General features: G+C 42.9%; 1 protein-coding gene across 2 annotated transcripts in view; it reads right to left on the bottom strand.

Moving 5' to 3' along the window:
* Positions 1–14,537, bottom strand: part of side-V (sidestep V) — a 54,080-nt gene that overhangs the window by 9,292 nt on the left and 30,251 nt on the right. For both annotated transcript variants that reach the window (XM_018012995.2, XM_089469547.1), the window contains 4 exons: positions 6,850–6,985; positions 3,438–3,646; positions 3,089–3,333; positions 441–513 (listed from right to left, as the gene is read on the bottom strand). In XM_018012995.2, coding sequence (XP_017868484.1) covers positions 441–513; positions 3,089–3,333; positions 3,438–3,646; positions 6,850–6,985 — 663 coding nt within the window. The remainder of the gene's footprint in view (positions 1–440; positions 514–3,088; positions 3,334–3,437; positions 3,647–6,849; positions 6,986–14,537) is intronic.

Below are 14,537 nucleotides of genomic sequence, written 5' to 3'. Positions count from 1 at the left end.
ACAACTGCCATATAACTAACAGTATACAACTGTATTATTATCATTGGGCCGCGCACCCACGGGATCCGCAGTGCGATTAGCATATTCGCCCGCCCACACCCATCACACACACATTGAGTTGTTAGTTTCAATGCCATAAATGCATAAACATTGGATTACAGTATTCGGACCACAATGACAGAAACTTTAATTACATTAATTTTCATGCAAAAGCTGTCAGGCCCGCGCCCTCCGCCTGGCCTTGACCTGTCGACATTTGGCAAACGCCCACATCGAACCATAAACATAATTACACAAACACCAATAGAGATGGAAAATAATAGATGCAGCCTGAATTGAGGTGTGGGTGGGCAAATGTTTTGTTTTTAGCATAGGCAATTTGAATAAAATTTGTAATACGAAACGGGACACGCATACTAAAGATGATGGCCCCAACTTACGGTTCATGTCCAGGATAACTTTTTTGGTCAGTGCCGGAACGACATGGCCATTGGTGGCCTGGCAGGTATACATCTGGAGGAGAAACAAAATAAACAAAATAGCATATATATAATAAATAAATTGATTTATGCGCTGCACAATAATTGGACTTCTATGAATACAATGTGCGATAAAATATTGGCGATAATGGGAGATTATAAATCAACCAGACCTGAAGAGGTGAACATTTAATTTTAATTGCCTGAAATGTTCGGCGAACACGCATAGCTCCTTGTCGCCTCGCCTATATCCTCCCCTCTCTCACTCTCACTCTCACTCTCTCTCTAACTGCTTTCCTCTTCTTCTCTATCTCGCGGTCCCCAACCACGAAAATGTTAATCAATTATGTTACGTTCCGTCGCAGTCAAAGTGGTTCAAAGGCTCGCTCTGTTAGCCGGCATATCATAAATTCTGTAGCCAAGTTGGCTCTTGCCGTTGTTGGCCGTTGGTAATGCGATACTTTCTGGCTAGGCATACAACAGCGTACACACATTTCCCATTTCCAATTCGGGCATTTTATTGAGGCACGAAAATTGTAACGATGTCTAATAAAAATATTTGCATAACTTGGGGAAAATTAAAACGCGCTGCTCAGTCTGTCAAACTGTCGTTTTTGGCTAGGAAATTAGGTCATAAATTTTGTTCGGGTTATACAATATTTCTGTCGCATCGACCACTCGCCAGGTGGGCTACCCCCCTCGGCCACGCCCCGTCCAATGGCTGACCGATGTGTTTATTGCCAATGTACAATGCATTTTTGTTTGTTTATTTATTTATATTTATTGTTTTTGCTTTTCTGCTGATGTTTGTTCAGCGTTTAACGGAATTGTTTTTTATATTGCTGCATAGCTAAAGACCATGTCGCATTTAAATACCAATTGAGTTGAGCTTTTGTTGAGCGGTTAATGACGTTGGAAGCTCGCGGTTCCCAGGCCTAAGCCAATGCTAATTTGCTGAATACTGCCTGTTATTTTTATTGAAATATACATATTTAAAAACAATACTAGCTGCTCGAAAGAGCTTTGCTCGGTTATTTATTTAAATATTTAATATAGAAAACTTTAACGTACACATAATACGCATAATCCTCTTTGCGTTGGTAGCCAGTTAAATTATGAAAACTGATTACATATAATTATATTTATGAATTGGTTGTTATTATATATTTATTTCAATATTATTTTCATTTATATTTATTTTTGTGATTGCCTTAGTATTTGATTTATTCCATTTCCCGATTTCTAATTTCAGCTAGAAAATCTATGTGGTTCTCTGTAAGCGATATATGAAGTTGTTTTTCTTGTTTTATAATACTTTAATAGAGTTATATTATGAGAAAAATAAAAATATGTTAAAGAATAATGGAAAAGAATGCTGTCGCTAAACAACAGAATCAAAGTGGATAAAATAATATGGAAAAAGAGACGAAGCAAAAATCTGAATAAAATGTATAAAAACTTTAAATTATTTAATATTTTATAGCGTAGAAAAAAATTATAAAATTATAAACAGCTCTAATATAAATAATATTATAATATTTCTATCTAATATAAATATTCTATAAATAATAATAATATTATTGTATTATTTATACTAAAGGAATAAAAAAATAGAAATAAATAAATACAAATATTATATTATTTATTATAATAATGCTTGTTATTCACTTTATTTTCTTCCCACAGTTTATTAATATTATCGAAATTTTCTTATTGTATCATAGATAGTGTAGAATTCTAATTTTAAATGCTCTTTTCCCTCATTTTTCAACTTTTACTATTCACTAGAACTATTCAAATCTCTCCTCTTTATATAATAGTTTATCAATAATATCAATAATAAAATGAACTCTTGACTGTAATTCACTGAGTATGTTTCGATAAGAATTATGCCTAGTCCTCTTCGAGTGTGGTAAACCTGTCATGTGTTTGCAAGTCAGCTGAGGATTATCATTCAAGAAAGTTCTAATAATTTTCGGGATTTATACCGCACAAGTTTCAGGCATTAATTTGGTTCTGTTCACAATGACTGCGCGAGCACAATGACTGCCATTCACAATGGCCTACAATTTGTACAAGTGGGCCGCTCTATAGGTGAGTGGAGCGTGCAGCTCTGAATCGCTGGATTAGCGGTCTAACAATATTGTTCATTACACCAAGCCAAGTAAAATCGGCTTAGAATCAACTGCCAACTGGCAGCCCGCCGCTGTCTGCTGTGCACTGTCCACTGTCCACTGTCCACTGTCCGTCCGGCATTGCCCGGCTCTGAACAATTCCCAATGCAGTCGCGGCTGCATTCATTTCCCAGGCGCTTTGATTTCTATTAGCCATTGTGCGGACGCGAATGGGGATTGGGATGCGCTGTAGCTGTGGCTGTGGCTGTGGCTGTGCCTGAGTGTCGCTGTGGATCTGTGGGTCTATGGGTCTGGGGGACGACACGCCCACACCGCGCGCTGTCATTAATGGGGCGCTGCTTTTGTGGCTAACCGAAATAAATGGGCGGCGGCATTGGCCATTGTGCATTGGGGCTTAGAAGCGCGTCTTTGTTGACTGCTCATAAATAAGGCTTAAGAATTTGGGGATGTCAGCTGGGCGGCGGCGGCACTTACCGTTAGCAGATCCTTGCGCTGTATATTCTTGAGGTGCAGCGTATTGCGCACCGAGCCGTCGGGCAGCACCTGAAAGGAGTCGTCGATAAGGGCGTGCTCGCGCCACCAGGAGACGCGCGGCGGTGGCACGCCGCCACTGGACAGGCAGGTCAAGTTGATGCTGTCGCCCTCCAGATAGGGGCCAGCCGTCTGGTCGCGCACCGCGGCTCCATGATGGTCCAATATGGTCAGCTGGGTGGGCGGCACTGCAAATGGAAGTGGGAAGTGGGAAAATAATAGATTAGAAAGACAAGTGGAGAGAATAAGGAAGATAAGAATTAAGTCTTTTGGACTTGGCATTTCTACTCACCAAGGACTGTCACATTAATGCGCCAATTGCGGGTTGGTGATTTATGGAAATCAACGCGACATTTGTAGAGCCCAGCATCTGTGGTCTGGATGTTCTTGATGCGCAAAGCCGGCGGATTTGTGTCATAGTAGAAGTGGGCCTTCTTGTTGAAGACGTTCTCGTCGGCCCAGGGCACGGCCTGGTGGAGCGGACGCCCCCTCGCATCAAAGCTGTCGGTTCGACCGGAAGAAAGTTAAAAATTTCAATTATATTAACATACATTTGCATATTTCAAATGTCACCAAAGGGCTTTGGTAATGTAATTGAATTCTGTAAGTGGACTCTTGAGTTAGGCGAAAATTATTATAGATATATATATATATAAGTAGTACAGTTATATACAAAAGTATTGTAAGTAAGTTGACCCCATTGTGTATATATATATATTACCTATATATGACACTCTGAAAGTCTGTGCATCGGCACACCCCAGAGATTAGTGCACATGCCAGCCATTCACCTGGGCATCGTTTTAATGGTCATCAATCGATTTTATTTGGCAGCAATTAAGCGAGCCGAGCGAAGGAAAAATGTGTGTGGAGTGAAATGTGTGTCAAATCAGAAATTAAATGGGCATAAAAATTGCTGAAAATGCAACAAAATCCACTCGTAATCGCCGTAAAAATAGAATGTCTCATTAACTCTCTCCACCCAATCCAATCAGAACGCCCAGTCCGAACAATGGGAAAGGAAATTTAAAAAGATTTAGGGAGGAGAAAAGAAAACATTTTTTATTGTTATTGTCAAAGGTTTTTGGTTTATGGCTGTTGCTATGCATTTTGACAAGATTCCGCATGATGTGTCAACGCCTCGATAGCCACGAAGAAGCTATAGAAGCTACAGAAGCAACAACATATCGTAAATAATCCAAAGTGCAGTCGGAACTTTCGTTTTTCATTTTATTTGTATTTTTCATTAAGTTCTCTTGGTTACATTTAAATAGTTTTTCAACTTTCCATCTGTTTTCCTTTATTTTTGCCTGTTCCCCAGGCACATTAGTTGCCTCTGCTCATTCTCTGTCTGTCTGTGTGTGTGTGTGTGTGGCACTTAATTCGATGACACTTGTAAATTTTTAATTTGCTTTGTGTTTTTTGCGGCCCCAAGACCCGCCCATGGCCGCTGCTGTCGTTGTTTCCGCTCTTGGCTTTTCCCCCAAAAAACAAATGCAGGCAGCTAAAATAAATTTCGCTGTTTATGTTAATTCGTTGGCCAGCGCGCGCTGTGTTTTTAGCATTTTGTTTTTTATAGTTTGCTTCAATTAATTAATTGATCAATTCATTCCTTGTTCGTTTCTTTCCTCATTTTTTTCGTGCATTTGTTAAGCTGCTTCCATTTAAATTTTTGTATTTATTTTTTCCGAGGCATTTCATTTGCGTTGCCTTTGGCAGCATTTAAGCAGCTTTTAATAGGCATTAAAATATATTTCTCTCATGGCCCTTATCGTAAAAAACCAGCAGCATCCATTAACCATTTTTTTGTGCGGAAAAAGTAAAAGGAAATATGTCCCAAGCTCTAATTAAGTGCGTTTGTGGAAAATTGCGGGATTACAGGGCTTTCAAAAATAACATAAAATTTATAGTTACATCAAAATGTCTGTAAAAAAATGGGTATTATTTATGTATGCAGCTAGAAGTAGCTAAAGGTCAATCGATGCCCAGTTACACTTAGCTCTGGGCGCATTATTTACGATCGTCCGATATGAAAGCATTGCCCTAGATTATCGCACAGCTTGAATATATCAAGAGCTTATGCATATCAGGCTACGCAACTCGCTCTCAGCCCTCATGTCGCTGCTGCCGGTGATTTATCACAAATGCACCCAGACTCCCAGAGAAGAACAAGAAGAATAAGATGAAATACATATATATATTTCAAAAGACGACTGCAGCAGCAGTGCGAGTAAGTGCCGCATGATGGATGGTTATTTGTTAATGGATTTAAAGATAATTAAATTAGGTTCAACAGCCAAAATTGTGAGCTGCGCCCCAGCCACCCACAACAATCAGGCGCCAGCACTATGCGGCCCCATGTCCAATTTCCTAAGTACTGCAATATATGCGCCCTGTGCAGCCGAGGGGCAAAGGTCATCGATTGGGGCGAGACCAAGTGTCTGCTTGTACCTGGTGCCCCGTGCAATTGGGCAACAAACTTCTCATGTAATTAATCTTCCGACCTTCTTCTTGCCATATGGAAATTTCAATCGTGCTGTAAAAGCGTTCTCCAGCAACAACAACAACAACAACAAATATTCAACGAAAATTTATGAAGTGTAGAAAAAGCAAATTAAAATTGATTGAAAACAATAAAATGAATGCGGGCAGGCGAGAGACACAGAGAGTCGAGAGGGGGGATAACGCTTTGTTTGGTAGCAAAGATCTGTTGCAGAGGTGCGAGAGAACTGTGGATGGGCGGGCCCGTAAAGTTTATGGTGGCCATAAAAGCGGCACTCGCAACTGTAATTGCAGTCACCACAGCGAGTTTATACTGTAGAATCAATCGAACCACATGAATGCACATTTAACTTTGACACTTTGACTTGCCCATAATCGATCCCGGGCGGAGTCTGTGCCGAAGTAGAATCGGTGATGGGCTCTGCCAGCGTATGCAAAAATCAATTTCTGGTCTAGTGCGCGTCAGTCTCTGCTCTGCTCAAGCGGCGATGCCTTTACAGTTCAACCTAAAGTTTTTATTCTCTTTTTTTTTTTTTTTTTTTCAGCGACTTTCTGGTTGACTAACATCAGACGACATGTAGATACATGTGTGTATATATGTATATACTGTGTACTGTCAAGGGCCACCCAGCTGGCAGCATTTGACATACATGCCTCTGATTGCCTCGCTTGTTAAGAATCGCTTGACTGCCACATACTATGAACCTGCTGCTGCTGCCTTCGATGGCAGCTTTTGGGTCAGGAGGTGCACGTATATACGCACATGGTGGTTCGCTCTCTTTCTGGGGAAAGGTATGTAAGTAATGTTTATATCGGCGAATTCAACATAAATGCCTGACGTTAATAGAATTTATAATGAGCGCACCTAGACGCGTGTCGCGCCTTTCGTAATTGGCTCAGCGCTGTGGGTGGAGCTTGGCGGCGGCGCTTGTCATTGGAAATATCAAAATATATTCGGCACATTTTTCAGTTAACTTTATTAGAGGCGAGTGGGGGCGGCGTAGGGGGAGAGCACAGGTGCCGCTTTAATGGCATCTTATGCGAGAGATTAGAGTGCCTCATAATAAAAAGAGATTTTTAAGCGGCTTTCGACAGACTTAAGGTACGAGAGATGCCAACATTAAGAAAAGTTAATAGAGTTTTCATATTAGCGACGATAATATAATGTTATGATATAGCTTATTCCTATGCCAGATACTTACGTGTAGATGGGCTTCACATTGCCCTGGCGATACCAGATGACCAGCTGCACCTTGTCGGCGATCATTGTGCCCGGCATTAGGTCACAGGGCAGCGCCACCTCGGAGCCCACGGCCGTCAGTACCTCCGACAGAGGACCTGCAACGAGCGAGAGGAAACAAGGAGAAGGATATCAATTGGAAATATTTTCATTACAGCAAATGCAAGGCAGGCGGTTGCCACTAATTGAAATATGTGAACTTTGACATTGTGCGTGAGGCGAATGCGTGACTGTCTCTCTCTCGCTCTCGCTCACTCACGCATATTGTATGGCATAACTATAAATTGACTGACAGCTTGATTTCCTTTGATGATAAGCTGGCGCTGAAAGGGTAAGCAGAGTCGAGCCGAGCTGAGCTGGTATGGAGTCATCATCATCATCAGCCATGCATCTACGACGTGGCCATGTCACCGAGCCAGCGGAGCGTGTGGCGCCTCGCAGCTAGCGGCTCGCGACGTGGTGTCGACATCGATGGCGACGCGCTGTGCGTGCCGCCCGCTGTGGAGCAGCAGCAGCAACAGCCGCTCGGCTGGCGGGCAATTAGTTGTTGCCCCTTCCCCGTCCCCCTCCCCCTCCACAGCTTGAGCTGGGTGTAGCTGAGGCCGCATTTGACAATTGTAGCGATATTGCTATTGTTGCCTTTCTTGTTGATTGGTATTTGGTATTATCAAAGCATTTGTAATTATACAAATTATATTTTCCATATTTTCAACGGGAATGGGCGTGTCGTACGTGCCTATATGTATGTCTCCATGTCTCTATGCCCTACTCCATTCTCCACCCCCCATGGGCTTATCAAAGTTTTTTATTCCAGTGAACTCGACTGTGTAAATAGTTTTTCATTTTGCTATTTGCTTTGCTGTTAAGCTCTTAAATTTATTAATCAATACTTATCAATTGGATTCGATTGGATTATCGAAATCGACTTTTCCCGCCTCTCGCCGTTAATGCAATTTCATTAATTTAATGCATTTTTATTTCTCCTAATTGACACCATATTCAATATATGTATGTCTATATATATATGTATATTACTGTTAACTCTGCAGCTCCGCCTTCCCCACGCAGAAAGTAAACTAAGCAACTATTGTATCCATGGCTGATTAATTGTCATCATAAGCGACGAGCGCCAAGCGCCACACGCTTTGCATATATAATCGAATGGATATGCCAAAGGGAGTAAGGTGGGCGGGGCGGCGGATTATTATTAGCTAATGAATATTCGTGCCCAGAATGGAATGTTGTGGCATGCATTGTTGCGGCTACTCAAATACGCTGAATTTCGGTTGGGGCATTGTGAATGAACGGAGAGCTTCAAGTAAAAATTAAACAACAAAAAATAAGTAAATGAAAATTATATACAGCTGAGAGACCTGTTCGTCCAAGAATACAACCGTTTTGGGTTGGCCTAAACTGGGACGAGTTTATTTCTATCGATTCGATTCGGGTTGATGAAATGCGAGCGGAACCATTCGCCCTTCCGTTTCCAGCAGCTGTTTCACATTTATTCAAAGCTCCATTTGGGGCGCCATTACCGGAACATGAGAAATGGGCATGGCCATTAGTTATGCCCATGGACGAATCGAGAGAGATGAGTCAAATCAGTGTAACAAATCGAAGCCCTATATATCTATCTATCTGTACACATATGTATATACAGATATAGGAAAACCTACTTAACCAAATGCGCCAAGGGCTGGAGGCGCCAAAAATATGACCGCAATTGGTATCCGAACGAATGATTTAATTCATCGAGGGCAAATGCAATTTGTTTGGCTCCACAACTGGGCGGGAATGGGGTCAGCAGATCAAAGCGATAAATGAGTTACGGATGAAGACGGGTCAGCCATCTGCATAAGTTGCGCCAAGCTCCAAGCTGAGTGCGTCAATAGCTAATTGCGACTGCGATGGGAGAACAAATGTTCACACACCATTCAAGCACGCAATTCCCGAATTCGAATCGAATCCAAATTGATTCGAAATGGGCATTTGAATGATCTGTTGCAAGCTTTTGCAATTGTCATTTGTCGGCTAGGTCAGCTGATCCATTCTGACGGAAATTAGGGGACCACCCGCTCACTCCCCTACGCCCATACACCCCACACGCAAAAGATTTATTGTCACACGCTCTGAATTTGACGCATTGATTGAATGAATGAATTGGTTTCGCCTCAAAGTGCATTTCAATGTTGTGTCGCATCGTAAATGGATTCATTGTAAATCCGCTGCGATCTGGCACTAGTCCAGGCCCTGGGTTTATTATTTATCTAGTCAACAATATTCTGACAAATTTGCCGGCATCCGCCATTCACGGCATGGCCCCCCATTCCGTGCGGCGCGCCTCGCTGACGGACACTCGGCTGTTAATGGTGCATACAACAAATTTCTTGCATGATGTATTCTATAATTAAGCAACAACATGGATCGCACAGGCCCCGTCTCTGTCTGTGGGGCCGGAAAAGTCGCTCGGCCCGATGTTGTCGCCTCATAATTGTGCCACTTAATGTGGGCGTCAACATGATGCGACCAACTTCTTCTACTCAATTGCCTCGCTTCGTTCGGGGCATTTACAGAGTTGCTTTCGTGTATGAAAAGAGAAGAGGAAGGGGAAGAGGAAAAACATAAACAATATTCTACACACAACCTAATGTGAGGGCGGAGTTCAAACAATTTCATATTCCAGAAACTTAATTTATGAACTTTGAACATTAATATGCATGTCGATTGCAACAAATTCGTGGAACTCTCTCATAGAATCTGTCGATATTTTTATTGAATATATATATGTATATAGAATTAGATTTTTTTCCTGCTACCCGTTACACAATGCCCAAAATAAGAAAACAGCCAGGTGTTTGATCTTTGCTTCTAAACAATCAATGCTAAGTGCAGGCCAATTAATCAGTCAATCGCCCAATCAGTCATTCAGTCAATCGCAACGCTTGCCACCGCGTAAACGAGCATTTTATTTATTTATTTACGCCTGCAGCTCGAAATTGAAATGAAAATATTTTGACATTCGGCTGCATGTGGCGAGAAAGCTGAAAGAGAACTAAAACTCTATTGTACAGCACGGGGTAATTATTTAGCTCATTTGTTGCTTTTCGCCCACGGGGGCCCCGCTGCAAATGGAATATGGGAAATAGAAAATGGGAAATGAAAAAGCAGAGACTGCCCTCGAGAGCTTTTCGTCGCATTCATAAATAAGCAACAACAACAACTTGGCGCCTCTCGTAAAACAAACAGCAGCAGCGATCCAAACAGATCACCAAATAAATCAAACAGAATGTTTATTTCTTAAAAAAACGGGAAAAGGAAATCTATGAAGAGATACAGGAGTCGGGAAGTAGTTCATGAAATATCTGCTTAGCTTAAAAAGTTGATTAAGAGCACTGAGAGATGGAAATGAAATGTGCAGAAGATTGATGAATAAGACTTAGAAGAGAATTCATGCAAGTCGCAAGCGAGTCAGCTATGTCCCATTCCCTCGTGCTGTTAACCTTTCCTAGACCTAATTATGCCCATATGCCCAAGCGCTTACAGCGCCTAAGCTGGACATTAAATAAATATCATTTATTCATTGAGCCATGGCCAAGAGATTTTCTATTGTTTTAGAGCTGCATGTCCGTAAAATTGACTCGGGCTGGCGACAAATTGGCAATGACTCAAGTAAAAGCCGCCAACGATTCAATAGGCGCCACTTGCCAACAACAACAACAACAACAGCAACAGCTACAACAAAGACTTTGATTTTTTTCTGTATTGCCATATAGTCAAACAACAGCAACAATTGCAACAACAACAACAACAGTTGCTACTCTGCACGTGACCATTGACAATTTGCGATTCAAGTTGTTGGCCATTTATGACCCGCTTTGACTCCGTTCAGCCCCCCGCCTCCTCCTCGCCCACAGCCAACTGGGCGTATTCTCTCTGTTCTTTTTTCGTTTTGTATTTTATTTTGTTGCCGTTTATTTGAGTTTGGGCCAAATGGCGCACACTGTCAAGAAGTTTACTCGTTGTCGTCGATTTGAGCTTTAATATTTCCTGCAGGCGCATTTGGCGACTCTTAGGGTCTGGGCCCCAACATCAAAGCGCTGGCGGATGTTCCAATTGCTCCGGCAGCCCATTCACTGCTTGCTGGAGCCGACGAGGCCCGAGAGTCGTAATACGATTCCGATTGCCTACGGCCGAATGCCGCTCCAGTGACAATCTCACCTAAATTAACTCCAAAATTAGACAAGTACTTTGATTGCTAGCCATAAGAGATTTTCTGCAGTTCTGCAGTTCCCAGAAAATATCTGAAATGCCCATAAAGCGCCCTTTCTTATTTGCCGGCAAAAGGAAGTTATAAAATATGGAAAATATATACGCATTAACGTGCGAGTGTGTGCGTGCGTGTGTGTGTGCCAGGGACACTTGATTGGATTTTCATTAGATTGGATTATTATGCAGAAGAGTACCATTTGGTGCGTTTATCAAAGCGTAAGTCCGGCCAATAACAAAGCTTATGCTTGCCATGGCGAAAATTAAATAAAGATTGGGTCAAAGGTTGCTCGCCTCCGGCTTGACCCAGGCGACTGCATTATTATAATAAATTTGGAACATTTTCAACTTTGAACAATTGCGTTTCATGTGTGTCTCATGAATATTAATTTATGTTCAGCTATATATGTATATATAATGGTCTATAAATTCATAACAAGCTGCACTCGGCCCTAATCTATACTCGAAAATCTTGTGCAAGCGCAGCAAAGCTAATTTTATGATGGATTACCTGAGGCAAGGGTGGACGAGCAATCCTAACTCTAGCACCGACGGCTTCACCGGTTCCATCGTGCTGCAGCTATCGCGTTCGCTTTGCTGTCCATCAAATGCAACGCAGCATGAGGCTCGCCACGCTTATCACACACGCACGGCGTAGCTGCGGCCCCTCTCCGCCTCTTTGCGCTAATAGAAACCTCAAAAGGCATTTTCCTTTGTTGACATTTGTAAAATGCAAACAGAACACGCAGAGGCGACTACATAGATAACCGAGCGCGGGCAACGGGCAACGGGCAACGGGCAATGGACTAGAGCGAAGGTCTCGATGGTCTCGATGGTTAGAGGCATCAGTCAAAGTGATTAGATCATGGCAGCAGGCATGTCTGCGGATGGGATAGATAAGTTAAGCCGCTGCCAGCTCGGGGCGGGCTCCATAGAAGTGGACGCGCCTTCAGTTGTGGGAGCCTCAATTAGTTCGATTTTATTGCACCCGAATGGGCATAAGAACCCTCTGAAATGGTTATGGCAACGACTTCTTTTCCTATTTGGCCCGACCGTTGCCAGTTTGCGAGTTCTCTTTACGATATTGACACTAGAAATCGTGACTTTTTCATTATGAACGGGATTTACACGTGTTTATGGCAGCTCATAAATGGGTCGCACTTGGTCTCCAGTTCCGTTCCGTTCCGTTCCCTTCCGTTCAGTTCGGCTAGGTAAGTAAGGGTAAGCTGGCAAGCAAGTCGCCAATTGACGTTGATTGTTGCACAAATCTCGCAGGTGCAGACCCGGCTCTAGTCCATTAGGATCTTAGCCAAGTGGAAGCGCCATTGTGCGGAGAGTGCTTTGCAAATGGAAGTTTGCTTTGAAGTGGACTCACGGACTGACACCTTCTGACAAATAGTTGCAATAAAGTGTCTAAGTGCTGCGTGTTGTTCTCGCTGGGTCGGGTGCGTCACTCCTGCGAGTGGGAGACTGGCAGGAGTCGTGTCTGCTGTTCCTCCTTTTTCTCGGCTCATCTCGGGCGGTGCTGTGGCCTAATCGTTGGGTAACATGAAATTCCATGCCGCATCGAATTAGCTCTTCTAGCCACGTCGTTGACAGGCACGGAGCGCACAATTTGAGCCCAGAAAGAAGATATTATGCAAAATAATATATAATTTTGATAGCACCCAATTTGAGCCTGTCATAACAAATGTGCTGAAACAAGTCCTGAATATGTATGCCCAAAAACCGAGCTCTATCTCAGCCCCCATCCTGACGCGGCACGCAACAAAATTTCTGAATGAAAGAGGCAAAAAAAAAAAAAAATATTTACATGTATATATATTGCAACAACAAGAACAATAACGGGACAATAACCGACGACTAAGAAAAAATCGATATATGTAAAAAATGTTTGCATGACTTTAGGAAATTTAGCAAAGTTCTTTTTTGTTGCTGCTCTTTTGGACAGCCTGTGGGCTGGAGTCCTGGCCGCTGGGTTTGGGCCTGCCCGAATAAAGCTTCATTGATATGAAAAATATCTTTTAAATGCCATAAAGTAGCTGCCGGGGCCTGCCGAGGCGGCCTCTGTGAAGAGCGGCAAAAACAACACTCATAAAATTAATATGATATAATAAAGAAAAATTTGCAAGCTGCCAAAACCATAACGATTGATTCTGAATTATAGCCAGCCGAGGCGGGGACGCTGGCTAAAATGTTTTGATTCGTATTTTTTCTTCGTTGGGGCTGCCGGTAGGAGGAGTTGCGCCTTCAAAGGCCACGTTGCCGCAATATGTTTTGTGGGGCTCAAAGCGAAACCGATTCGAATAAATAACACGGGCCGCATAAAATCAAATATGTTGCGCTATCGAGAAAGTGAAATGGTCTGGCTCCGATCAGCCGTGGCAGACGTGGCGGACGTGGCCGCAAGGAATTTTCCGGGGATTACTGCGCCACTCGCTCAACCCAGGCGGGAGTGGAAGCAGGAGCGGCGCATCGGCCGGGGGAGTATGTCAAATTAATCACGGCATTGTTCAGCGCTTTTCAAAATAATAAATACTTCAGCGCTACTATAAAATAAATTACTCAAAATCATTTTACTATCGCCGCGCCACAACGAACCGAGCCGAGCCGAACAGAATAGAATAGAATAGAATGCAATGACATAGAATGGAATGGAAGTTTGCTGGAATGGCATATGTTGGTTGGCTAGATATGTTTGGACAGTTTTAAAATTTGGTTTCACTTTTCTCCCCTACCCCACACTCCAAGCACACACACACACACACACGCACACTAGCAATCATATAGTGCTGTGGTCCCGTGCCCGCGCTCGTTGTCATGCGTTTTGTGTGTCAACTTCAAATGAAATGAAATGTCTGGGGAATTTGTAGATCATTAATAACCTCGCACACAAAACAACAACAGAGAAACGCATTGGGCCACTTAGGAGCCATGAATGGGCGTTCGACTAGAGACAACAAAAGCAACAACAACAACAACAACAACGGCAACAGCAACAACGGCAACAGCAACAGTCGCCAGTTGTCAGTTTGGCCCTCGCCTTGTCGCATTGTGCGAGGGAGCAGCCGAAATACGTAATAAAAATGCCAGGCGAACCCCGAGCGGCTGTGGCACAAAATTGGAATAGCAAAAATTAATCACAGCGGGAGAATTGAATGAAAAAAAAAAGAAACAAGTAAGAAAGCTCCAGTCGAGACTGCTCGACTAGGAGATACCCTGAACCCTCCAAGCTGATATTCTAATCATTCTGCACTTCTTTTATGCACATATATATACACATGCATCCACACGCACGCATAAGCCTGCGCTCTGCTAACTGCGCAGTAAGCAGCGACTGCGCTTGGGCTGCGCTGCAGTGTGGGCAATATTATGAGAATTTAT

Source organism: Drosophila arizonae, chromosome 5 (genome assembly GCF_054131065.1).
Source record: "Drosophila arizonae isolate 15081-1271.41 chromosome 5, UAZ_ARI_1.0, whole genome shotgun sequence".
In the NCBI taxonomy this organism is placed as follows: domain Eukaryota; kingdom Metazoa; phylum Arthropoda; class Insecta; order Diptera; family Drosophilidae; genus Drosophila; species Drosophila arizonae.
The sequence above is the reverse complement of the archived record's forward strand: the minus strand, read 5'-3'. Positions and strand labels throughout refer to the sequence as shown.